The sequence below is a fragment of the Mauremys mutica genome, chromosome 3 (genome assembly GCF_020497125.1).
Source record: "Mauremys mutica isolate MM-2020 ecotype Southern chromosome 3, ASM2049712v1, whole genome shotgun sequence".
Lineage (NCBI taxonomy): Eukaryota > Metazoa > Chordata > Testudines > Geoemydidae > Mauremys > Mauremys mutica.
In genome coordinates, this window is record NC_059074.1 from 117,212,204 (window position 1) to 117,240,167 (window position 27,964).

At 40.6% G+C, this 27,964-nt stretch overlaps 1 protein-coding gene across 2 annotated transcripts in view; it reads left to right on the forward strand.

The window, feature by feature from the left end:
* TIAM2 (TIAM Rac1 associated GEF 2) overlaps positions 1–27,964 on the forward strand; it is a 189,818-nt gene that overhangs the window by 102,848 nt on the left and 59,006 nt on the right. The window contains exons 10-14 of one of the 2 annotated variants that reach the window (XM_045009400.1): positions 5,046–5,213; positions 8,043–8,147; positions 8,676–8,754; positions 10,441–10,533; positions 11,657–11,917. In XM_045009400.1, coding sequence (XP_044865335.1) covers positions 5,046–5,213; positions 8,043–8,147; positions 8,676–8,754; positions 10,441–10,533; positions 11,657–11,917 — 706 coding nt within the window. The remainder of the gene's footprint in view (positions 1–5,045; positions 5,214–8,042; positions 8,148–8,675; positions 8,755–10,440; positions 10,534–11,656; positions 11,918–27,964) is intronic. The other variant, XM_045009401.1, reaches the window with a different exon arrangement.

Genomic DNA, 27,964 nt, shown 5'->3' on the forward strand with positions numbered 1-27,964 from the left:
TTTAGTTCTGTTGCATGGCTTGTTTCTGTGATCTTATATTTTTAATTCTCATCTGTTAAGCAGAGATATTTTTACAAAACATCAGAGATCTTCTTAATTACTCTTCTGGCCTATCATTCGTGTGCCTAAAAGCACTGGTAACAAATGACTCGTATTCTTTCAAGCTGCAGACCTTTGTTTGCTATAAGGACAAAGCAAGTGAATGCCAAATATCTCCCCTCCTGCTATGCCTGGCAAGGAAGTTCTCATTGGTTTAAAAGAGAGAGGGCAGGACTAGCCTTTGGTCAGTAAACTAGGTTGATCCAAGTGGTTAGAACTGGTCTGGGCAAAGGCTATGGCCTGTGGGCCGGATCCAACCGTTTTAAGCCCGTGAGCTCCCGCCGGGGAGCGGGGTCTGGGACCGCACCACATGGCTTGGCCCTGCTCTGGCGCTAACCCATTTTTTATGGATTTATAGTCCAGACAGAAGAAGCCTTCTCCATGCAAACTTGCTTTTGTGTGAGCAGGATGTAGGGCCAAACCAATTGGTAGAATTGAGGCAAATTTGTTGACAGATTGCTGTAATAGCAAGAGTCATGCCTGGTGTATCCCTTCCGAGGGTTTGCCGTATTAAGGATCAGGATTCTAGGGCTTAATTTTGATTAGAGCATAGTTTGGTTCCCTTGAATATCCCTCTGGACTAAAAGTGATAGTTTCTCTCCACTTTACCCTTTCACTCACTCTCATTCCCTGGACCAGGTCATCCCCTAATGTAATTTTCAGTTTTAAAGAGCTAAGAAGAAATTATGCCACAGAACTATGCTCCCTGTGAATTTGTCTACCTAGTATTAGATGAAATCTGCATTTAGAATGAAACATTGCACTTAGAAATGACTATAATGAAAAGCTGTAATGCAACTCTTGATGCTAGATAACATTTGAGACTTGGGAAAAGTTTGTTATAGCTCATGGCTTTTTATGCTGTAATTTCCAGTTATGATGAGCTGTATGGTTTACTTCCCTCTTGTGAGTATTCATTTAGTGGCAAGATAATAAAGAAATATAAATATAGATTTCCATAGAATTATGCAAAAGTTATACCACAGAATTTTCCCAATGATGGTACCAAACCCTTGAGTGGTGTTGTGCCTATGAAAATCATCTCCAACTCATATGTTCTTTGATGAAAAATATCAATAAAAACAACTGTTCTTTCAGCTGTGTAATGCCTGTTTGCTGAATACTGTGGGAGGAGGGGGAATATTTATAGAAAGTCACCCCTCTCTTTTCAATAGGAAGTATATATACGATACATTGTAATAGTGTGGGATTTCTGGGTCAAATCATCCCTTATAGATAACTCAGAATTCCCTCTGAATGATTCCATTGGGTGAGGTGTGAGGTTTGTCTCCTTCCCACATCCCACAGAATTGATTGTAACAAATCTGTGCTATAGAAACCAGACACAACAGGATTCTGGCCTCTAAACCTGAGCCTCCTGGCTCCCTCAGGTCTCCCTGACCTGACAGCATGTCTCCTGAAAGAGTAATGCTGCCATGGCCTTCATGCCAGCCACTGACTCTTACCCCTCCTCCCACTCCAAGGCCAGGGGATTCACTCTGCCGGGGGCTACACTGAATAACCCCAAACTGAATAAAACGCAGGCGGTTACAATACTCTCACAGGGCTGGGAGGGAGAGACAGCAGACACCCCCTGCCATATCCTTGCACCACTTGCCCCGCTCCTCCAAACAGGCAGAACCTAAAACATGCTGTGCCCCCATGGAAGGGTTTTTGAAGGGGTTGCAGGGAAGGAAGGAATAATCTATGGTCTTTCTTTGCCTTTTGATGCTACCTTCACTACATCTGAGTCCTTTCCACTCATGGTAGCAGAGAGATAACAAATCTAGACCTATGGCTGCTAAATACGCAAAAGTGGGGCATTTGTTTCTAGACTTTTTAAGGGTTCAAAATATGGCCTATGCATTTTTTTCCCCTAAGATCCTGATATTTTGATGAATCGTACTACAATTCAGAAGTGAGTCATCATAACTCTCAAAACCGTTAAGGTTGGAATCAACCCAGTTTCATTAGCCAATTTCAAATAAAAATCAAAAACAATCAAAACCTTTCATGAGATGCTTCCTGGCAAATGCAGTGAAATAGAAGTAGTGAAGTGTTCCTGGCAGCTTTTCTGAGGTGTTGCTTATGAAGATGGTGACAAAAAAACAGAGAAAGATGGGAAAACCATGAAGTATCCTACTGCTCCTCAAGCAACACTGTGGCATAGTGTATGACAGTCTAAAAGTCCTGGCACATGTTGCTGGAAAACTGGATGGGTTGTTGTAGCTTTATGTGGCAAGGAATGAATGAAGTATTGTAGCATTAGTCACTGCAGGCATAACAGAAAAAAAATCTCATTTCATGTAAGAGTTTCTGAGATGGAAAATGTGGGTGAAGCAACGGTATCTTGACCACAGCTAAGGAATATATTTGTAGTTTAATATAGAAAGACTTAAGTTTTCCTCACATCAGGCCCTTAGTAATGCTTATGTTTGAGCATCAGTATACATGGTAAACAGATTATTTTGGATCCCTAGCAGTTTATGTTGGTTAAAAAAACTCTGAATCATATAATTTAAAGGGGATTGTGTTGGGGCAGGGGAAGATGCCTTTAAATAATGTTTTTCCCCACCTTGCTCCTCTGAATTTTTCTCCATCAATGATTGTAGTGAGGTTGATTTATAATGGGCTGACTGAAGGGCTGATTTCCCTTCAATAATCCAATTGATAATTACAAACCATTGAATTGCTAGTAGCATCTCTGAGTTGACATACATGGTTGCTTCACCTTTCTCTCCAGGAAGCACACTGAGAATTAACAGTTTGACACATGATATCAGGATTCTTAATTCTTGCAATATGTCTTTCTTGCTTTATCTCTTTTTCATCATTTGTACAGTTGTAGAAGCTCATAGTTGATTCCTATCTTCTTGGCTTCTCGATGCTTTCTGATGTGAGTATAGTTCTATAGGAATTATCATCCTATAATATAGCAACTGTTCTGTACGAATTATGGTACAAGAGTCAATGAAGGAGAATCTCAGCAGATATAAATTGTCATAGTTCCATTGACTACAGTAAAGCCATGACAATTGACACCAGCTGAGACTCTGCCCTTTTTCTAGCTGGTAGTTTGCCACTAGGAAAGTATGATCTTTGAAAGTCATCAAAATGTGGCTCTTTATAAAATAATTCCTGCTTCAGGCTTCTAATCTGGCTGCAACTTGTATTTATGGGTAATGTGGTAAATACACTGATGTGGCTGTTTGATATGCCATTTTTACTGCCATGATTGTCATGCATGTCATGAATAACAATGACATTGTTATTATTTGTTGAGTGTGGTCATTATGTTTGGTGCTGTGCCAATAGAGAGGGAAACACAGTCCCTGCCCAAGGCAGCTCCTCTATAAGGATTCCATTGTGGCTTTTAATCACAGCCCTGCACTGGGCCCCTGGGGCTGCATGGCCCCTGCAGGTGCTCCAGGCAGAATTGCATCTCCCAGGTATCCAAGTGTACAAAAGGTGTGCACACACTGTTACCTCTCCCCTGCATAGATGGCTGGCTTTGCTAGCTGGCGGGGAGTGGACAGGGTCATGGCCTCACCTCTGCTTCCCCTCCTACTTTGATGTGGCTCACACCATGGAGCAGCTCCTGCACTCAGAAGAGTCCTGGAAGCTTTGTTTGCGGTTGGATTCTTTTCTTTGTGCTCTCTCACAAGTCCCCTCTATTGTTTACATGTGCAGAGGCCAGCCACAATCTGGCTCAGAGTTCGGACACCTAATACAGTGGTTGAAGATCTAGTCTCAGCACAGTGCAGCTGCAGTTATATTTTTCTTCTCCTTTGGTGGGTTACTTTTGAATAATAAATTGTGGCACAGAAGAAAGGGCAAAGATGAGCAAGATAGTAAAGGGATATTTAAGATGAATGAAACGGTTGTATAAATGTATACAAAATGGCTTTGTGTGATGCGTTACCTCCACATTAAAGTTGGTTGTGATTTTCCAGATGTATTTCATGTTTAAAGATGGATTGAGCTTCAGTTTGAGCCTAAGTAGTGAAAGATCACACCCTTCACTGTCTAACAAACAATATAATCTTAAACTGTAGGTATAGCAGGAGTAGTTTATGCCTCTGCTATGCTGTCTGTGATGTTTCTTGCTCCGTAGTGCCCTCTGCTGGAAGACTACTAGATTATCCTCTTTTCTCATTAGAAATATAGTAGAACCTCAGCGTTACAAACACTAGAGTTACGAACTGACCAGTCAACCACAGACACCTCCATTTGGAACCGGAAGCACACAATCAGACAGCAGCAGAGACCAAAAAAAAAAAAAAAAAGAGATGAAAATATAGTAAAGTACTGTGTTAAACGTAAACTACTTTAAAAAAAAAAAAAGGGAAAACAGCATTTTGCATCTGCATAGTAAAGTTTCAAAGCAGTATTAAGTCAAAGTTCAGTTGTAAACTTTTGAAAGAGTAACCATACTGTTTTGTTCAGAGTTACAAACATTTCAGAGTTACAAACAACCTCCATTTCCGAGGTGTTTGTAACTCTGAGGTTCTACTGTATAGTGATCTATTCAAAGTCTTTGATAAAATATGGTGCTAATTGTTTAATCCTGTTTAAGGCTTTTTTCATTTGTTTACATAGGCATAATTGTGTAATCCTGTTTAAGACCATTTTCCATTTGTGCGTATATGTATATTCTTGCCACGTTAGGAGTTAATTTGAACTAGTAACATGAGATAGGTGAGTGAAATAGTGTCATTTGAATGCCAGAGAAATAATGAAATCAATTCTCTAGACAAAATCTGGACTAAAGTCAGTGATATTGTATGAGAACTGGTAACGTAATTTGTTCTTGTATGACAGGAAAGAGCTTATTGTGATACCTTTGCTAAATGCACATAGTACATACCAGTAGCAAACCTCCAGTATAATATATTATTGATATTGCCATATCTCCATGTACTGTCAATTTTTTCCCGTATTTTCAGCAGCAAGTTGATGAATTTTTGAACGTCTACTGCTCTGCATCAGAAAGTGTCCAGAAAGAGAGCACTTGGGAAATCCAAACATATGTTCATTTCTGTGATAGGCCAGGAGTCACATTAACCCTCAAGCCAGAACACAGAGTGGAAGATGTTTTGTCTTTGGCATGCAAGGTACAGAGTTCTCACACCTGAAAGCAGCTTGTGTGCTTTAAAAGGCCACTACTTATACTTGTGTATTAATTATTCTGATGCTGAAGCAGGGAGAGCCCAGTCTCTGAGTCCCAGTGTCCCTGTAATTTAAGGGTTCCTCCTGTGCTTCTGGCAGTTCTGTTTAAGGCTCAGTGGAACCAAAGCAGCAGCGTCATGGGGGCCTTTCAAACGGTGGCATGGACATTCTTTGATTCCTAAGCTAGCATGCAGTCAAGAATCTTGAAAGAGCAATAACAGCTGCACCTGTTAATCTACCCATGAGAACTCTTGACATATGTCCAGTCTGCCTTTTATCACTGAGTCGTTACAATGAATAGAATTGTTGCATGGAAATTAGCTGTAGAGGAAGGGTGGTAACTGGTTGATTTACCTCTGATGTCACAATGGCCCCACTTAAGAGCTACTTACACTGTTCCCTTGAGCTTATTCTATAGCCTATATAATCGTAACAATTAGAGACAATAATGATTAATAACTTTGCTTAATTAGAACCTGATTTCTTCAAATAGAGACTCTGTAAGATTTTGGTTCTTTTAAACTATATGGAAAGTTTGAAGTGTCTGCAGTATTCCATTGATAAGATTATTTGGGACAAAGAAAAGACTGACAGATGTTAATTTCTTAAAGGACCTAGTGTTTTTAATTAACAAATTAACTAATGGATTTATTTATAAATTCTCAAAAAATTCAGCCTGTTCTCAGAGTAGGTGCTGTAAGTTTGGGGAGGATATGCTGTAGTTTTAATGCAAAACAAAGAGGTTGAATCACTGCTTAAAGGCAAAATAGAATTCTGCATTAACTGTGGAGCCATGACCAGAGCCTTCACAACACCAAAAATAGTGTAGTGTGTTAATCATCACTTGTGCAAACAGATTGAACTTGACTGAATTTGTGAATCAAACCATTTTCAAATTATAATGGAATAAAACAATAAATTTGGGGAAAAAACTCTAATTTTAAAATTCCTGTTAATTGACAAATATGTCCAATTGACCTTATCTCTGGATTAAGAAACACAACATTTGCTGAAGTTAAGGAGTGCCAGGGCTTCTAACGGAAAGATAGCCACAACTACTTTCTCTCCTTAATAGCTGAACAAAATAAGAGCCTTAAAATGACTTTTTTTCAAAAAATCGGGCATTATCTGCATTTTCTAAATCGACACAAGGATAGTGCTTTAGCCAAATCACAGTGAATCTACATACTGTCACTAAAAAGATATAATTTTGTCATTGTTCATGTTAGTTAGTCCCCATTCCTCATGAATCACTGAGAAGGAAATTAGTCCTTATTTCTAAAAAGGTCTACCCCACCATTTGCAAAAGAGCTAAATTTGAGGAAAGAAGGGCTAGGCTATTATTCTGCAAGACTTTGGTGTGACCACCAGATGGCAAGACAAAACTGAAACATTTGGCAATGGATTGATAATGTGACACACAGAAGCCCTGCTAAAAGAAACAGAGAGAGATCTATAAAATCAAGTTTAAAAGTAAATTACTTGTGTTCTTCACTACACTGCTCCAGAATATTTGTCTGTCTGTAGAAAATACTGTTTTGTTATGCCTGTATCACTTCAGTAGTCTAATAGTGAGTTACTTTATTTTAATGTTTTCTTTTAATGAAACCTTTTCTGTTTTATCTTTTCTTTCTATTCTGTATGTAAAGTTTTTCATAAGCAGTCTAACACTGACTCCTTTCTGCTACATCTTTTCTGGCTCTTTCTCCTTCTTACATTGCCCTTCCATTCTGGTGAGGGTAAGGAATCTTCATTCTTTAACACAACACAACACATTGTTTAAAAGTCTGGGTGTGGGGGTAAAGTCTGATTTATTAATTTTTTTTCTCAACTATATTTTGATGGTTTTCACTCATTTGTATTCTGCATACCTAAAACTTTGCATAACACACCGAGTGGGAGTATACATTTTAATATAATTATTTAAATAAAGTGCAGACATTACCTATACATTCTGTTACACATAATGAAATGTTCAGCTAAACAATCCTTCCTTGGTGGATTAAGATTTCACAAGCTTCAGAGGCTTGTTAAACAGAGAGGTGAAATGACCTTAATGGATGCAGAGCTGCCTTCTGTTCTGAAACATTGCTCTATTAATTCTGAAATGCAAGATTAGTCTCAGCAGTGAGCTAAATTTAAGAGACTGACTTGCCAGAGGCTCGCTTCTCTCTTTTAGGCTAGTATCCTTAGGGAGTATTCCAATTCCCCTTTGACTTCCTGCAAATACTAGGTTTCCACTTCGACTACATATGGTGAAAAGTAGGTGTTACTCACTATCATAGTTGAAACCTGGCAGTAAAAAGTGGAATAAAAGCAATCCCTCAGGAAATCCCTCTCTCCTAAGAGCCTGTATATGCATATGCATTTTCCACATCAGTTTTATGTTTTCCACATCTGTTTTATGCGCAGAACTGAGCCGCACAGAAGAGCCATAGAAAATGATGAAGATGTGTACAAGTTCAAAAGGACAGAACAGAGTTCTAAGTTTATTTTAAAACACATAATGACGCTTGGTTAATCTAACAGCCAAGCTGTAATGTTAATGCAAGTGTTTCCTGAGTATCCTTACAAGAAACTGAAAATCACACTGATGTGAGCTGGAACCGTATCATCTAGGCAATACAGACAATACACCACAAATCCATTTAGAAAATAACTTGTTGAAGATTGCCTTTGCTTAACTTCTAAAGGCTTTATGTGTGTGGCTTCTTTGACATCTGGGATTCTGTTAATAAATCATGAATTTCAAATATGTTCTTTTCATTCCTTAGATGAGGCAGCTGGAACCAAGACACTACGGTCTTCAACTTAGAAGATTAGTTGATGAAAACATTGAGTATTGTATTCCTGAAGCATATGAATACATACAAGATCAGGCAAGTTTGACTGATTTTTTTATAAGAACGTCTCGATATTTGTAGCCACAGCTAAATGATACTCCAATAAATGTCTGTGAATTAGATACAAAATGGGATTTTAGATTGGATCACTATCACAGACTGTATTCTGCTACCCTTACTCATAGTGAGTTAAACTCGCCCATATGCAGAGAACTAGAGATCTAGGACATCACTTAAGCCTTCGTTTAAGGACTATTCTGAGGGTTTAAGTGGGACTTAATGGTGCCTAGGCCTAGTGCTGGTGCTCTGCACATGAGTGAATTTCACCCATTAGGTAATACCTTATTCCACAGTTAGTCCCACTGAGTTCAGTGATACTTGCAGCATAACACACTTGTCTAATGTGAGTAAAGGTGGCAGAATCTGGAACTTGGTTAATGGATTATTTAACAATACAGCTTATTTTTTTTAATAATTAAAATGATACTGATTTCAATGATGTATTGAACCTTTGGCTTTTGCAGTCCTACAGTTTAACAACTTGTGATGTTTTCTCTCTAACAGATATACGATGAAATAGAAATTTTTCCTTTAAATGTTTACCATGTACATCTTACTAAAACTGAGAACATAACTGATTTTGGTAAGTTTTAGTAAAATCCCTCCCAATGATTTTCCTTTTATTTTCTTTGTTCTTTTTGAAGCTTAATTTTTCCTTCCAAGAGCTTTTTCTTTGTTGACAACTTTTGGGTCACTACATGTTCAGTATGACAGGTCTGCAACGTGCACAAGTTAGCACTTTAGGGAAGACCTGAGAATTGCTCCTCATTTGACACTGCTGACTTTTTTTCTTTTTTTTGACTCCTGCATTTTGGGGGAGCAAGTGAAAGGCTTACTTCCCCATGCCACTTCATTGACCAGCCAGTAAAAGAGCTGCTGAAGAGTTGGCAGGCAACTTTCTCATGCTCGACTAAACAGAAATACCCAGCCTACTCTCAAAATGTGATTTCCTTTTTGGCAGCAAAACATTCTCTTGATCCTGTGCCAACAGGCTGTCACTTGACAGAAATTTTAACTGGCTTCTTTTCCCGGTGGGAGGTAATGCCTAAGAATATCCGTATGTTTGCTCATTGTGAAATGTGGACTTTAGTCATTCAGTTGACAAGAATGAGAAAGGCAGTGGAGAAAAAAGGAAGGAAGATAATACTGTAGAAGGAAAATTGGAACAGAAAAAATAATAATTGGGGTCCTGATTCACTCCCATTCAGGCCAATTCATTCCCACTAAGATAGTCTTTCCATTGATTTTAAGGGCATGTCACCATGGTGCATTAGTTTGCACCAGAGAGTTGTAAATTCTAGCACGTGGTAGTGTGTTGCACACTAATTGGCCTGTGCGGACTCTGCTGGTTCTCACTAAAAGTTCCAGTGTGCCTGTAAATGTAGTCTTGTTTCAAAAAGTATTTCAGTAACCCTCCCTAGGGAATTTTTAGTCTGTGCTAGCAGGATCCACAGGGTCTAATTAACATACAACATGCTAGTGCACACTAGAATTTACAACCCTCTAGTGTGAACTAACATACCATGTAGACAATCTCTAATGTGAGTTTGATTGGGTCTGAGATTATAGTCTCTTTGAGTCAGGGACTGAGACTAGAAATCTGTGTGTGAGGAACAAAATGGAGAACTCTCATGGTATTGCAGAAGAACTCCTTTTCCATCATGCTGACTTCTGATCTCATCCATCTCTTTGTGTCAAGCATTCTCAGTTACAGAAAGGAAACAGCCGCTGAGGGGCAGCTCTTCGGGGCAAGAACTTTTTTTCTTTTCTTTTTTTAATGTTTGTACAGCATCCATCAGAATGGGGGCCTGATCCTGATTGTGTCAGTTGTACACAAAAATGGGTTATAAACACACAATTTTCATGTCTTCAGACACTGTTCTCACCCAGTTTTTACAAGAAATCATAAAAATCCTCACAATATTTGTCAAAGTATTTTATAGACCTTCACTGGATCTGGTGATCTGTGTTATTGAAAAGCTATATCAGGCCTACTTGGAAAAACAATAAAATATCTCATAATACCTATTTACATTGCTTTTAAGAGTAAAGAAATTTACATGAGAGAATTTGTCCTTAGGGTGTGGATCTGCATAGGCGTGTGTGTATACAAGTCGGGAGTGCAAAATGTCACTTCCCTTTGATTATGTAGATTAAATCTACTGAACATACAAAACTAAATGAGAAATACCTGACCAGAAATTCACCTGATTGTTGTTTTAAGCAGACCAAGTGGTAAGGGTAAAACCATCTTTCTTCTTAATTCCAGGGTTTGCAGTCACAGCTCAAGTTGTTGAAAACCAGCATCTCACTCATATATTCATAAGTGATGTCCTTCCAGATGGACTGGCTTACAAAGAAGGTTTGTGTCATGGCTGCACTAACCACTATTATGTTTTTAATTACTTTTTACTAAGTAACAAACTTTAGAGAGCTTTAAAATTGGCTGGAAATGGTTCTTTGCTTCTACTACCCTTGGTCGTCTTGCTTGATCACCATGTATAGTAGATGATGCTAGGTAAGATAATTTACATGAAGTGGCTGAGGAACCCTTCTAATGAGAGGTGAAGTAAAAAGAATGCTTGTCTACGCTTGGGGCAAAATCTGCTACCAGCACCCACATTAAATGTTGGGATCTGTACAGGGACAGAAGAGAGAAATTCTCCACCTCACGTGGTAGAACCTCCATGGCTGAATTAACCTCCACGGCTCTTAGATTCCCATTTGCCTGCAACAAGCAGTGATATGCAAAAGGCTGACTCCTAAAGAACTACCTTGTACATTACATTGCAGGGTACCACTGAAGTTCTCTACTTTATGGTGCTCATGGATTTGTCTCCTCATTAGCCTCTTAAGATCTCACTTTCCCCTCCACACTGCTGAACTGCATTAATTCTGCTGTGTTTGGGACCATCTGCAAAGGAAGGGGAGAATTGTTCCCTTAGTCATCTGGAGTGCAGTGGCCAACTGGTTGTTGCTGATCCTAAAATGTACAAGTTGCCACTATTGGGATCTAACTGAACTCTCCCATAAAAACCTCACTTGTTAGATTTCCCTGTTGCAATTTTGCAAGAATGAACAAATAAGCCTGATAAAGCTCCTTGTGTTTCCTGAACTGAGATCCTAAAATAAGAGTTATTTTGCCTATAGGCTTTTCAGGATGCTGAGAGCCACCTTAAAATGAACTCATGGTCTGAGAGTCTGTGTGATTCTTCTATCATACGCTTTTCTAAAGCTGCATGTCAGAGTATCCTTCTTTAGCCTTTGAGTAGAAACAGCCATGTCGTAGGTGGCAAAACAAATAGCCAATCCTGCAGTCATGGCGCACATACAAAACTCCCTCTGACTTCAGTGGGATAACTGCAGGATTAGGTCATTTGTATAAAAATATATATAATCAAAATGCAGTATAATTTATTTTGTAGCCCTGTTCATCAGCGCTCCAGAATTCCCTTCTTATTTTCTTTTCTTTCTCATTCTCCTAGGGCTAAGAGTGGGCAATGAAATCTTGATGATAAACGGAGAGGCTGTGTCTGATCTTGACCTCAGGCAGATGGAATTATTGTTTTCTGAGAGAAGTGTCACGCTCACAGTGAGAGCAAGTCATTATGGACCTAAGGGAGCATTATGTACATCGTGGTCAGATGGCGACATTTCCAGGGACCCGAAAAGCTTGTTACCCCCTCCTAACCAGTCACAGCTCCTGGAAGAATTTCTGGATAATTTAAAAAAGAACACTGCAAATGGTGAGGAGGAGATGATGATGATGATTGCATTACTTTTTCCCTGGCCAGTCAGTTATTTTAAAACTAGTTTCTTTTTTTATCCATTTAAAAAACATTATCCTCATGCTACAAGAGAAAAATCCAAATATAAACTGTGTAAAAATCCATTTATATTTCATGCATTTTTGTAATTATAGTGATTCCTGAGAGTAGCAATGAAACAGAAAATGGTCATTTCTGCAGGAAAATTATGTTTTTAACCTGTTCCACTGAATCATCCCAGTAATGCTAAGTAGTCTGTTTTGCAATGTCAGGGCTACCCATTATAACCATATGTGAGCATCAAAAGTTGAAATGGTGTCGCTTTTAGCGGCAGGAGTTTTGCTGTATGTTTTAATATACTTCATTTGTGCAACTTACCATGTACATTTAGGGCACTATGAAAATAATAACAATAATCAGCTGAAAATGGAGACATTTTACAGCAGCCTTCCTCACCAATCACTGTTTTCTTTAATGCATTCCAGTAGAATTCAGGTATCCACTGGATATAAATGTATCTTTTATCTGGAGACACTTTAATGTGATTCTCCAGCTACCTTCTCTTTGAATTCCTCAATCTTATTGTCATACTATCAGATATAGGAACTATGCTAAATGTATGGGGTGAGGGTGAGATTGTGGCTGTATTCTGCATGGGTGAACAAGATGGGGAGAATGCAAAGATCCTTAGTGCTAGGACTGCTCCTGGCTAGCATCATGGACACCCATAAATGGACAGGAAGGAGGTGAGTGTATGATCCTGTTTCCCACCATACCAGCTTGTCGAAGGCAGCTCGTACATGCTGCGCACCCTCAAGGGTTGTAGCAGTGGGCACTCTCCTTGGGTCTGAACCAGAGCCTATAGAAGTCAATGGGAGCCTTTCCATTGATTCACTGGGAGCTTGCTCATGCCCCTAGAGAACTATTGAGCTCTGTCAAGCATTCTCTTCCCCCTACCCCCACTGTCCGTGGTAGGCCAATGCCGGTTTTACCCATCATCTGATGGACTTTTTTGTCTAAATAGGAGTGAGTGGGGACTGCAGGACTTGGCATTTTGTGAACTGAAACATTCTGTCAAATGCCACATCGCAAACAAGCAGTATAAACGCCACTGTGTTTGAGACTGCCCTGCTGTGTTGGAGAAATGTGTTTTGTGATGTCAACATGTTTTTAAGATACTGCTTGAAATATAAAGTATTTTGGGGGGATTTTCTCCCCTGGAAAATTGTGTGTATAAGATACAAGCAGATTTAACTCACTGTATCATGAATGGTGTGTGTGTGGGGGGAGGGAAATAAAGGTTCAATTCCCTCTGTACCTCTGGAGGATGCTATTAAAATTCCACAGGAAACCTAGATCAGGTTCATTGCTGCATGAGAGAGAGGAAGTCATCTTTGTGCTTAATTGTGGTGGCAAGTGTTTTCTGATCTTTAATCTTGTCATGATTTAAAAAAAAAGAATAAAATCACAAAGGAGAAGTTGATAGGTTTGATTCAATTATAAAGTAACTTTATTAGGTCATCTCTGAAATAAAAAAAAATCTGATTACAAGATTTGTGATACCATCAGTAGCATCTCTCTCAGGGGCTGTAGTTCAATTTAAAACACCATTAAATTGACTACTGGCATATAAAAGTGTCATAAAACAAAAATTATGATGGAACTAATTAATTAGTTATATTAGGGCCATCACTCAGCTTGTTGGTTTGATATTACAGGCCAGCATTACCTGGAATATTCAGTATAATAAACGTATGTGTCCATTCACCAGATTCATTATTTCTGAGAGATAAATTTGCAACTTCTGTTAATCTCCAGATATTCCATTATAATAAGATATTGCTAGAGTATGTTTCATACTCTAGGCACTAAAATGTATATACTTATCTGATTAAGAAAACAGTTAAGGCAGACTCGTTTACCTTGAAATGGGGGGGGGGGGGGAAGAAGGGGAAATGGTTCTAACTCAAGCTCTGTGAGAAAGTCTGTCATCTAATTCAGTTCATGTGGAAACAAAAGAAAGTGGCACTACTTTGACTTAATAGGTAATCTTAATGGGTTTCATCCTTGTATTCTCTTTTTATTTAAAAATAACTTGGGTGTAATAGTCTGAACCCAGGCTTGGGTGCCAGAGACTCCTTTATAGTATTGAGGCACCAAAAATCAGAAGCCACATTGGAAAATTGTGGTCTAAGTGACTCAATTACTATCACCCAGGGTAACAGTATCAGAGCCAGAGTTAAAACCAAGGAGATGTGGGAGGCAGTGCTTAGGTAGGTAGGGGGTCTGACCTGTGAGTTCAGGTGTGTACGGCGCCTCACCGCCTACACTCCTATTTATACCCGTGTTAGCTGGGTGTGCAGTGCCTATCCTCTACACACTGCTGTAAGTGTAGACCTACCTTTAGTCATGCTGGGTATCAACATCTGGCCTATAATGAAGCAGAAGTGACTATAAAGTAATCTTTTGAAAAACACTAACTTCATATAGCTTTAGTGATAAGGGTTTGTCTGAGTTTGCATTTATATGCTTGTAACTCCTTAGTGTCTTTATGATGAATGCAGTTTCCTACCTAATCCCTTGCATTGCAGACATGACATTTTACCTTATGTCAAAATCTGGCAACTCTTAGCAAAGAGAAGGGAAGAGAAGTGATTGGTTTTCCACTGCTAAAAAATAGTCATTGGGAGTTTAGTTTTCTATAAGAGTGATTTGTTTCCTTCAGGAGACCAGAACTCGGCTGTGGCAGTGTGTGCAGCCTCTCCGATCCTATAATCTGACTTCCCATGTGGCAGCATGCACTTGCTGCTGAGCCACCTGTTTATACTGGAGAAGAAATAAAATGAAACACTTGAAAACCCAATTAGGTGAGCAACTAAATTTGCACCTAGCTCTCTGTCCTAAGGAAGTTAAACAAATATTTGTAAAGAAGTAATAAAAATGAGGGAATTAGGATGGAATTTTTCCTTTCTCCATTTCAACATGGTGTAGATGTTGGGGAAAATAAACAGCAGAGTTAAAGACAAGACTTGAATACTATGTATGCTAGTGTTTAGTGTGTCTATTTTTGTAATTATGAATCTTCTGCTGATATCTGAAGTATGAGCTACAAACAGAGGTTGATTTGAATAGGTTTAAATCTCTATTGCACAGCAGTTTTCAGGAAATGATTTGTTACAGTATCTCAAGATCTTCATTGCCTCAAATTCAAGTTTGCTATACAGACACTCAGATAACAAAGTGTAGCATAAATGCCTAGACTAGGGTGACCAGAAAGCAAGTGTGAAAAATTTGGACCGGGATTGAAGGGTAATAGCACCTATATAAGACAAAGCCCTGAATATAGGGACTGTTCCTATAAAATGGGGACATCTGTTCACCCTCACCTAGACAGATAAATACCTTCAAGAGGGATGTCCCCCTCTTGACTTCTTCAGAGGCGAATTATTCTTCTCTAATAGAGATCAAGTAGCCCTGCTCCTATTGAACTTCCATCAGAAAGATCATTTGAGTCCAGCTCATGGGTGATTGCGAGGAAATGGGGAAAACTCAGAATGATTGACATCTCAACTTTATTCATATCATAGGGGAATAAACCATGGCTATCTAGTAACCTTTACAGAAACCCTTACAGAAACCTCACCTGATCCGAAGCATTTCTCATTCTCAAAGTCTTTTATATGTCTCACATTATAACAGCATTGAGAAAAAGAGAGAAAAAGAATTGGAAGAACTTCAAGCTGGTAAACTCATTGCTTCCGGTAGCAGACCCTGACTGAAGCACTGGCTTTTGCCAGTTTCACAGCAGCCCACGTCTCTTTCTGTCTCCCTCCATCTGTTGATTCAAATCTTTCATTAAATATGTGAAAAATTTCTCACTTACACTGATGGCGTTTTGTAAAATACTGCCTTGAGGTGAAAATATATAAAATTACCCCAAAGTTAACATTCACATAATGTAGTTCTTCCTGAAGAAATTACCTTGCTCCTGTGTCTTTTGTTTGTGGTGGTTATTCTTCGAGTAGTGTCTCTATGGGTGCTTCACTGTAGGTCTACCTGCATCCCTGTGCTCTGATCAGAGAACTTTGGTAGCAATGTCTGTTGAGCCCGCACATGCGCTGTCTCCACGGGCTGTGCCATGAGGCTAACCAGCGCACGTGGGCTAACCATCCTCAGCTCATTCTCGACCACCCTTGGCTAGAGATGGAGCCATTAGCAGTCTGTTAAGACTATCATCTTAATCTTCTCGGCTATAGTTACTTAGTCTCCTAGTTGTAGAATAGTATTTCTAGCTGTAGTTCCCCCCTTTCTTTATTTTACCCTTAAAAATTAAAAAAAAGTGCCTCTTGAATTCTGAGCCTTGCCCAAGAACTTTTGAGGCACACTCACTTTGGAGCCACCTCGAGATTTAGAGGAACAGGAAGCCGGTACTGAGGAGAAAAAGACTCCGAGGACCACATCCTCCTCCTCTTCAGATGAAGCCATCATGCCTTCTCCACTATCTTTGATGGATGACTTTGATCTCTTTCAGGGACTGGCAAAGAGGGTGGCAGATATTCTCCAGATTCATTGGAGGAAGTCTATAATACCTACCATCAACTCCTTGATATTTTCTATTCTTCAGCCTCCTCAAAGATTGCCCTTCCAATTAATGAGGTCATTTTAGACCTAGCAAAGACTGTGTGGCAAACCCTGACATCAGTGGCCCTAACCTGCAAGCAGGCGGACAAAAAATATCATGTCCCCACTAAGGAATCTGAATTCCTATTCTCCCACCCAACTCCATTGTGGTGGATGCTGTCAACTCTTGCAGCCAACAACACCTGTCAAGGGCTTCTCACTCTGACAGAGACTGCAAGCTCCTTGATCTGTTAGGCAGAAAAGCATATTCCTCAGCCACTCTACAATTTCATATCATCAACTATCAGGCCTTCATGGCAAAATACAATTACATAAATTACTCAAAGCTGAATGACTTTATTGAAAAGATGCCAGAAATGCATCATGACTCATTCAAAGCCATTATCCGGGAGGGCCAGTTAGTGGCAAAGACATCACTGCAATCTGCCCTTGATTCAGCCGACATGGCAGCTAGGTCTATCTCCATGGCTGTGGTGATGCGATAAGCATCATGGCTTCATTTGTTGGGATTCCCAAAAGAGGTGCAGTCCATGGTTGAGGACCTTCCCTTTGACGGCATAAAGTTCTTTGCCAAGAAAACTGATTCCTCCCTTCATACCCTGAAAGATTCAAGGGCTACACGCTGGTCACTGGGTATCTATACACTAGGACAAAAGAGATGATTTAGTCCCCAATTCCAGCATAGCTCACATGCGTCTCAGTACCAACCTCAGTGCTGCCACAAGCCGCAAAGAAAGAAAGGGAAATTCCGTAAATGAAAACCATCTGGCACACAATCTTCATCCCAGCCCTCTACGCCTAAACCCCACTTTGACGGGCAGGTCAAGGCACTCTTAGACCACTCCCCCCTCCAAATGTCACAGCTGACCATTGTTCCACCCCCTTTTGGCCACCACTGGCAGTGTTCCGCAGTACCTGGGAACACACAAGATCAGACCAATGGATTGGTCTGAGATTGTCCAAACTGGATACTCCATTCAGTTTACCACCCTTCCCCGTCCATCTTCAGGGACCTTTCTCATGAGAGTTTACTACTACATGAGGTAGAGCGCCTCCTCCAGCTAGGCACCATAGAACCAATATCTCAACATCTATGAGGCAAGGGGTTCTACTCTCATTATTTCCTAATATCCCAAAAGAAGGGAGGTTGGAGACGCATACTAGACCTCAGAGCTCTCAACAAGTTTTGTCAAGGCTCAAAAATTCTAGATGGTCACCTTATCGACGATCATTCCAGCACTGGAACAGAGAAACTGGTTTTCAGCCCTCGACCTCCAGGACCTCCTATTTTCAGATCTCGATCTTACCAGCTCACAGATGATGATTTCTCAGATTCACTCTGGGGACACAACCACCATCAAAAGGTGCTCCCTTTTGGGCTATTGTCGGCCCCGAGAGTATTTTCCAAGGGTCTCTCAGTGGTGGCCGCTCATTTACGCTCTCGAGATAATTTACCCATACCTGGACGATTATCTCCTCAGAGCCCGATCTCTCTGGGAGGCTCGCCAAGTCACTGACACTACGATACAAGAAGTCAACTCTCATTCCAGTGCAATGCCAGGAATTCGTAGGGGCCGATCTCAATGCATTACAGGCCAAAGCCCTCTTATGTCCACACAGGTTCCTATCTTTAGTCACACTCATAGACACCGTCCCAAGCAGCCTACAAATACTGGCCAGGCTTTGCCCCCAGCTCTTGGGACATACGGCAGTGGGCGTGGCAGTGATACCTCATGCCAGGCTCCACATACAATGTCTCCAAATATGGTTTGGCTCGGTTTATAGACTGAACATGGACAAGTTGGACAAACTGCTGTCACTACTCACCAGGATGAAAAACTCCTTAAACTGGTGAAAGGTCCCAGATAATGTTTGCAAAGGGTCCCCTTCTCACAAACATCACTGTTATTGCTCCTTACCACCGATGCATCACTCATAAGCTGGGGCGTGCATCTAAATGGCCTCATGACGCAAGGTAAATGCTCACCTGCGTAGATATCTCTCCACATCAATCTTGAGCTGAGAGCAATCAGGAATGCCTGCGCCTATTTCCTCCCACTTATCAGAGGATCACACACAAAGATCCTGATAGACAACATTGCTTGTATGTACTACACTACATCAATCGGCGGGGGGAGCCAGATCGTCCTCCCTATGAGCACAAGCAATGAGATTATGGAATTAGTGCATCTCCCACAATGTTATACTGTCCATGGCATTCCTCCCAGGTACACAAAACTCAATAGCGGGCAGTCTCAGTCACAAATTCCCACACAACCCCACAAGTGGGAGATGCACCCGTCAGTACTTCGCAACCCATTCAGATGATGGGGAACACTGTCTACAAATGTATTTGCCATTCATGTGAACAAAAAGTGTCAATGCTACTACTCCAGAGTAGGGATTGGACAACACTCCTTATGTGATGCTTCCTCCTCCCCTGGGACGGGGACCTTCTCTACGCTGTCCCTCAGTTTCCCCTATTGTCGCAGGTCCTGCTGAAAATAAAAAGGGATGGTGCTCGTATCATTCTGATATCACCTACTTGGCCAAGACAGACCTGGTAACCGTACCTGTCACAGCTTGAGACATGTCTGCCAATCGCTCTGCAGGGCATTCCATGTCTCCTCTCACAAAACAGAGGACGTACCCTATACCCCAACCTGGGGATTCTCCGCCTAAAGGAATGGCACCTGTTTGATTCCAGCACCTAGAAAGCTCCAGTTCGAGAGAGGTACAAGAGGTTCTGGTACACAGCAGAAAGTCCGCAATATGATGCACTTACCTGGAAAAATGGTCCAGGTTTCAGATTTGGATTTGGATTTCCAGCATCCATGACTCTTCCACATACCCTAGACTATGCTTTAACCCTAAAACAGTCTGGACTATCTCTAAGCTCTCTCAGGGTCCACCTAGTGGCTATTACAGCCTTTCACCAACTTGTAGAGGGGTATTCAGTATTGTCACACCCTACTACAAAAAGGTTCCTCAAGGGCATAGTAAACCTCTTCCCTCAACCTTGACTACCTACGCCCCACATAGGATCTGAACCTTGTACCGAAAGACTGACTTCGGACCCAGGGTTGCCTGTTCACTAACATACCTATCTATGAAAACTGCCAGGAGAATAGGAAAGACAGCAACTCTGATGGTGCATCCTCCCCACATGGTATTTTTTTCCGGACAAAGTTACACTCAGACCGCATCCAAAATTTATACCTAGGTAACCTCTCACTTTCACATGAATCAGTTGATTCACCTTCCAATCTTCTACCCAAAGTTTCACCAAGACATCAGGGAGGCTATATTGTATACCCTGCTTGTCCAGAGAGCCTTGGCCTTCTACCTGGACAGGAAAAAGACCTTCAGGAAGTCCCCTAGGCTTTTTTCCCTGGCAAAAAGATCAAAGGGCTCAGCAATATCAGCCCCAAGACTTTCCAAGTGGGACTCGAACTGTATCAGACATTGTTACCAAGTTTGTAATGTGACCCCTCCAGATGCCATTCGTATACACTCCACAAGGTCAATCTCCTCATCCATCGCCTTCCTCAAGGGTGTCCCTATCTCAGAGATCTGTAGAGCGGCAACATGGGCATCAGTCCTCACTTTCACAGAACACTATGCAATCTATGGGCACTGCACCTCCGATATCATCTTCGACAGCACGGTGCTGACATCTGACTCCAAAGTCCAGACCCTCCAGAAGGGGTACTGCTTAGGTGTCACCTACAGTAGAGCACCCATAGGGACACACATCTCGAAGAATCGTTGTACTGCACAAAGTGAGGTGGTTTTTTTGGTTTGTTTTTTTAAATATCATGAGACTCCCAAGATTCCTTTTGGATTAGGGCCCCACGATCTGCGGAGGAGTTTAGTTTCACAAGCATATACATATTGCTGTCGACTGCCTGCCTGCTTCTAACAGGCATTTGGTGGCTTCACACCAGGAGAGAGGCAACTAAGTAGAAAAAGTCCTTCTCTTTTTCGCATGACTATATAGAGGAGACGATATAGAGGATCAGTCTTTTTGTCCACTTTAATTCCTTTTCCATATGCTTCATAGACAAGCTTTTCAAATGTGACAGTAAGCATTATGGCCTTTTGTCAGAAGAGCATACAGACTTACATATATGTATCAAATATTCTTTTAGAGAACAGTGTGCATTGCACCAGCTGCCCATCCTGAACTTTCTGTAACCAGTTCACACAGATGTCTTAATTTTGTACCCTTCTAGATGTCGTGTGATAGTTTTAGCCTATGACAATAAGTGGCAGGTAGTGCAGGAGGCTAAACATTAATTCCAAGGAAGTGTATATTCTCATTTGCCTCTCATAAAATGGGTTAATAGAAGCACTTGTTGCCTAGTGAATAGGCTGTAATGCAGGGGGGTTTTCAGCTCCCAGGAATAGTTGTTTAATGAGTTCCTGCTGGCACTTGACAAACTGTCTTTTAACTTCTTGTTAAATATATGCCGTGTACATTAAAAGATTGTTTATACTGTAAATCAGTTCAGGCCTTCAACTCTGTTGAACTTTTCTTTTGTAAGATAACTCTGTTCATTTATAACAACTGCTCCCTGATTTACCCCCAGCAAAGACAATGGGCCAAATTATTAATTCCTGATATAATGCTGTTCAAGTCAATGGAATTACACTAGGAGTTAATTTGGCCCAATGGGACTGCATGGGGAGTACAGGCCAGTTCTTGGACACTACCAAATCTTGTGCAGTAATGATACAGAATATATGGAGCTGCTTGTAACTATAATGTTACATATATGCAGACATAGGCCAGAATCTTTGACATAATTTAGGCCTAAACTTTTAAAACATGTCAAGCAGCAGCAGTTCTGTGTTTCATTCAGAGGAGCTGTATGTAGGTTGAGTAACTACAGCAGCTTACTTGTCCAGGCTTAACCACATATTCTTGCTAAAGTGTGAAGTAACTTCATCTCCCCACCCCCACCCCCGTTTTATATGCTTTATGCCCGTACAGAAGCTCCCTGATTTACGTGTAAGTCAGGAATGTATCTCCGACAATTACCACCCCCCACCCCACCCCCCAAAAAAAGCTTACGGAACTTTTTCCGTAAGTCTGATTTCCATAAATCGGGTTTGCGTAACCCAGAGAACGTCTGTAAATTCCTAGTAGAGATATAGTAGATCATGCTATAATATTTGATAGAATATCATTAGAGGGTCATGCACTACCTTTTCACATAGGCCAAGCTCAGTGAGTTACCCAAATTTTTCAGTGCAAATGCCTTTTCAGAATGGATGAAGTCTGTCCCAGATTGCAATCATTAAAACCTTCTAGGCTAACAACACACTCTCATCTTAGTTCTCCTTTTAGCCAATGGGCTCCTGATGAGTGTCTATTGTTTCCATGCGTCTCCCCATTCCTGCTGTCCCCCCGCCCCATTCTGAGGGCTGTGTGTGTTCCCTTATTTCCCTCCCTCCCTCATCTCAGGATTCCAGTCACACAGAGCCCCTGGCATAGGGGATCTCTCCTTTTTTCCCTCCCCCCTTTTTAGTATCTTTCCACCCTCTTAGAGTCAAAGGGATGGGCAGATGGCTGCTGCCCTTTCTCCCTCATCCGTGGTACAGGCTTTGGGGAAGCAGGATGCATGGAGTAAGGAATGAATGAAGTCTCCTTCACGCTCCTCTCTCTCTCCCTCCCCCTGCTGGTTAAGCAACTGCCCCTCAGCTGTGTTAGGTGGGTCTCATAGGAAGAACAAGGAGCAACCTTTTTTAAGTGCTAGTGGCTTTTCCAGTTTCCAGTTTTTACCAAAATCAATAGGGTTTTGCCCATTGTTGCCTAGAATATTCCCAAATTGTTGGAACTGATTGGATGTAGTATTCAAAAGTTACTGTGTTACAAAGAGACAAACCAGGAAATGCCGTCAAGTTGAGTATAGTGCTTCATTTTGCCTGGCCAGTCAGAAAACTAAAGCCATTTAAAGCATTCAGTAACAGACCCCTTCAGTTTGAGGAAGTTTTGTTGCCTAAGCAGCCAGATGACAATATATTGTAAATAGTTTGGACCATGCTGCCTATTTTAAATAGAAATGTGATCAGTAAGATATATAGATATAGACAGATATACCTTTGTTAAAGAAGAGTTGTATCTCACAAGTTATTTGTTTTGTATTAAAGACGCCGGTACATCCAAAAGGCATGTTGAGAAGCCAATCTTTAAGGTAAACCAATCAAAATAGTATAAGACTTGCACAGACCACACAGTCCTTATGGTCATTTAACTGCCAACCATAAGATAAAGTTTCACGTGTGAAGTGATCCTACTAACCTTGTCACTGAGGTGTAGGAAATCATTGATAAAACAATTACAGAACCAAACAAAGATTATACAGACAAACAATAGGAAAGTGAAGACTACAGTGATAGAACAATACAAAAATAAGGATTTCACATCCTAGCTATTAATAAGTGAGTTCTTGCCAGACAGGATGCTATCAAACTAAGTTTCCTTTTACATCTTCTAGGCTCTTCCCTTTCTCTGGAGGTAATAGGAATATCAGAACAGAACTGTATTTTTAACCGCCCAATAGCACCTTATTTCAATGTGACTAGTTTGGAGTGTCAGGATGTGACCATACACTTCCCAGTTTATGGCTGCCTCTGCTGCTTAGCCGAAGGCCTTAGCCTAAAAACCAGGCCTCAGACTGTCACAGTAAAAAAGGCCCTTATACAGACAAACAGTGATTTTGATTCTTTCTTTTCTACCTCTATAACTCGCTAAGTAATAAGAATATGAAACTACAGACCAGTTAGTTTAACTTCTGTGCCAGGGAAGATAATGGAGCAAGTAATTAAGGAAATCATCTGCAAACACTTGGAAGGTGGTAAGGTGATAGGGAATAGCCAGCACGGATTTGTAAAGAACAAATCGTTTCAAACCAATCTGATAGCTTTCTTTGATAGGATAACGAGCCTCGTGGATAAGGGAGAAGCGGTGGATGTGATATACCTAGACTTCAGTAAGGCATTTGATACGGTCTCGCATGCTATTCTTATCGATAAACTAGGCAAATACAATTTAGATGGGGCTACTATAAGGTAGGTGCATAACTGGCTGGATAACCGTACTCAGAGAGTAGTTATTAATGGTTCCCAATCCTGCTGGAAAGGTAATAACAAGTGGGGTTCTGCAGGGGTCTGTTTTGGGGCCGGCTCTGTTCAATATCTTCATCAACGACTTAGATATTGGCATAGAAAGTACGCTTATTAAATTTGCAGATTATACCAAACTGGGAGGGATTGCAACTGCTTTGGAGGACAGGGTCATCATTGAAAATGATCTGGACAAATTGGAGAAATGGTCTGAGGTAAACAGGATGAAGTTTAACAAAGACAAATGCAAAGTGCTCCACTTAGGAAGGAAAAATCAGTTTCACACATACAGAATGGGAAGAGACTGTCTAGGAAGGAGTACGGCAGAAAGGGATCTAGGGGTTATAGTGGACCACAAGCTAAATATGAGTCAACAGTGTGATGCTGTTGCAAAAAAAGCGAACCTGATTCTGGGATGCATTAACAGGACACGAGAAGTCATTCTTCTGCTCTACCCTGCGCTGGTTAGGCCTCAGCTGGAGTACTGTGTCCAGTTCTGGGCACCGCATTTCAAAAAAAGATGTGGAGAAATTGGAGAGGGTCCAGAGAAGAGCAACAAGAATGATTAAAGGTCTTGAGAACATGAGCTACGAAGGAAGGCTGAAAGAATTGGGTTTGTTTAGTTTGGTAAAGAGAAGACTAAGAGGGGACATGATAGCCGTTTTCAGGTATCTAAAAGGATGTCATAAGGAGGAGGGAGAAAACTTGTTCACCTTAGCCTCTAAGGATAGAACCAGAAGCAAGGGGCTTAAACTGCAGCAAGGGAGGTTTAGGTTGGACATTAGGAAAAAGTTCCTAACTGTCAGGGTGGTTAAACACTGGAATAAATTGCCTAGGAAGGTTGTGGAATCTCCATCTCTGGAGATATTTAAGAGTAGGTTAGATAAATGTCTATCAGGGATGGTCTAGACAGTATTTGGTCCTGCCATGAGGGCAGGGGACTGGACCCGATGACCTCTCGAGGTCCCTTCCAGTCCTTGAACTATGAATCTACCTAAATTCTTAAAGTATAGGCCTTTACAGACAGGCCTGAATATCTATATCCTAACAATCGTCAGGTACTGTTACAGAGGTGTATACAACTGTTTTGTATGATTTCATTAATTGTTATCACATATTGGTGATTGCCCAAGTAAATGAATCAAATGACTTCATGTTGCTGCATTAAACAAAGATAGAACCATCAAGGAGTGTGAAAAAACTTTACATAAAGACTGTTCTAACTTGAAAATGGACATTTTTGCAGACAGTTGAACATGCTGGTTTAAAACAAAACAAAACAAAACATGGAGTTATGCTAAGTTGGAACACATTGCAAAGGAGCCACAGAAAATAACTCGCTGAAGTAGGTTGCTGACTGGAGCAAAGCCAGTAGGTGTTCAAAGTATGGGCCAACACATCTTACATAAACTGGTATGACACAAGATGTTTTGCACAAAAATTTTGCAGACACAATGTTGCAAGAAGCCATGAAGGACACCTTGTTTTCTCATTGGATGATTAAAAGAGACACAGCTTGTATCCTCGCTATACATTTCAAATCTTCATCAGAAGAAGCCTCAGTTACTTTCTGATTAGTCCTCACTAGCTTTGCCAAGAAGAGGAACCAGGCCACGCCACCAACAGAAAAGATATAAAATACCCAACATGATCAACATGTTGTTTCCTGAAGCAAAACCATCTGAATGAGAGAGACTGTGAGCAGGACTTTCACCGTCCGGCCTGCAAGAGCACCCTCTGTTTGGTAATAGCTAAAGTCTTGTCGCTAACAAATAGCCCATGAACTCTATCTTTTAAATGCCTATCTAGGGAAACAACTGTGAAATCTGGAAAGAGAATAGGAATACAGCTGTCATAACACCTGGAGTGAATTACCTGAATGAACTTTCTATTTTGAGTAACCAGTCATTGCAACTGTGAAGCTGAGCTAGAGAACTTGCCTTCATGCCAGCTCCAACTGATAAGTAGAGAATGGCTTTTATACATGTATTGTTTACCCAACTGACAGTTTTGTTATGCAAGGCTAAATGCGTCTCAGAAAGTATGTTCCTGACTTAAAACCCGCTGAATGACTAAAATCTCTTACATGAACTTGTTACACTAACAAGTTTAATTTTAGTTGTCTAGAAGTTATGCCAGCTTAATGAGTAATTGAGTGTGTTGATGGTGGAGAAACTCATAAGACTAACTAAGCCTAGTGCTATTTGTATCAGAGGACTTGGCTTCCCCACAGCAAAAGTTAGCCGTGAGAAACGCTGACTGTTTCAGAGTTCATCCCGGAAACCACACAGATATTGTGGTCAACAGAACAGATAGCTTGTTAGACAAAAGGAGGAAGAATCTTTGAATTGGCTTGTAAGCTACAGGTTTACCACTCTTTGAATCTTTGGTTAAAGTAACATGAGAGCCTACTGAATTGAAATTCCCGAGATATTAGAATATCTTCAAAATTATTATCTGCGTATTACGTTCTGCATGTAATGTGTGATAGTTTTGTGCATGTATAAGTGGAAAAGCTTGGCTGTGAGTATCACCTTGGCAAGATAATTTTGGACTGAATTGACAATACTTTGATAATGAAATAATCTGTCTAATTTCTGAATTCTACTTACAATTGTTTTTGTTGAACTAATGTGAGCGGTTCTATAATTCTATTAGCAGATAAACTTGATAGGAAATGAATAACGATCTACATTTAAGAATCCGTCATTCCATGCTGATGATTGCCCACATAATTGTAAACCTAAGATAAAATGTTGCCTTTGTAAAAAGGTTGTAAGAGAGCCTGGAATTAACTGAACTGATTTATTATCTCTTGAAAAATGTAACATCCCATGTTGAGTTTAGTTTTTGACATTGTGAACCTTATCATATAACCATGTTTATTTTGGCTTCTGTAATTTTTTATCTGCTTTGAAAGTTATTTTGGCTAGTACAACTCATAAATTTATAATAATTCTCCAGGCAATACTTTAAGAAACTCCAATCTAAAGAACAGTGGAAAAACTTAGTTGCAAAGTAACTGGGTTAATTAAATTACTTACCTATTGTGTTTTTATAACTTGTTCTCCTCATACCTGAGAATTGTTAAGTTTTTGCTGAGCTCCTGCAACTTTTCTTGAAGTCGAGAGAGCCCAAAGACTCTCAGGATTTGGCTCTAAGGTAGAAACCTGTTCAGGAGGTGCCTTGTCTGAACTGTGTTTTAAATCTCTTCTCCAAGTTGTTAGTTTACATCATAAGCAGCTATCACTCAGAATAAGTAATTTTCATATGCTGCATCGTGTACGGACAGGGTACTAGAGTAAGAATTCTTCATATGGAAATAAGGATAATGACTAGTAATATCTTTAATGTTCAGTTTTCTAGGGGAATCTAGGCTTCCCCTTCTCTCTCCATTTAGTGCATAACTACTTGTGTTGCAGGTTATGCAATTTTTCTATCTGGATTGACTTCACAGGAACCTGATCACCCTCTCTTCCGTAGGAGAGGACCACCTCAGCAGGAGATCTTTCTTTCAGGGAACAGGATGTACCCCATCTCTACCCACAAACAGACATGACTCCCACAGATTCTGCTCCCAAACTCAGTGGATCCCCTGGGGTTGACAAAAGATTTGAGTGGCATCCAGATGTAAGCTCTGTGCTTCTCTGTAAAGCACCGGGGCCGTCTGCCTCCTGTCTGATTCTGTTGCAGCAAAGGTCCATTGAAACCTCATTACCAAGAATTCCCTAGTCATCACAGTTTCTGGACACATCTCCTTCCCACAAGGGGATTTCCCAGCGTAGGGCTTTGAACAGTTAATGCACCCTGAGGCTATGGCTAAGCTGTCTGCTGAATTTTCCACAGGTGTGCTTTGCCTCCCCCCAGAGCCTTGCCTTCTCTTCCCACCCCTTCCCAGCTGCAATCACAATTTTCATAGAAGGCTCTCTCTGGCCCCTAGGCAGGAAGATGTAGAGATGACTGACTTCAGGCAGGATGGGAGAAACCATGCAAAATGCCCCCTTCGTGAAGATAACTGGGAAAATGATATGGACCAAAGAAGTTAAAGGCCTTATTCTTCAGGCCTGATGTAGACAAAACTCATTCGTTTTAGTGAGTTTTGCTTGCATCGGATCTAAGTATTTTAGTGAATATTTGTTAAACTCAAATATCTTCTTTCAAAACACTAAAAAGTTTCTCTAGTAAATTACTCTATAAGACATTTTTCTGGATCAAACAACACCTTCGTGCATCCTTCCATTTAAATGCAGATTC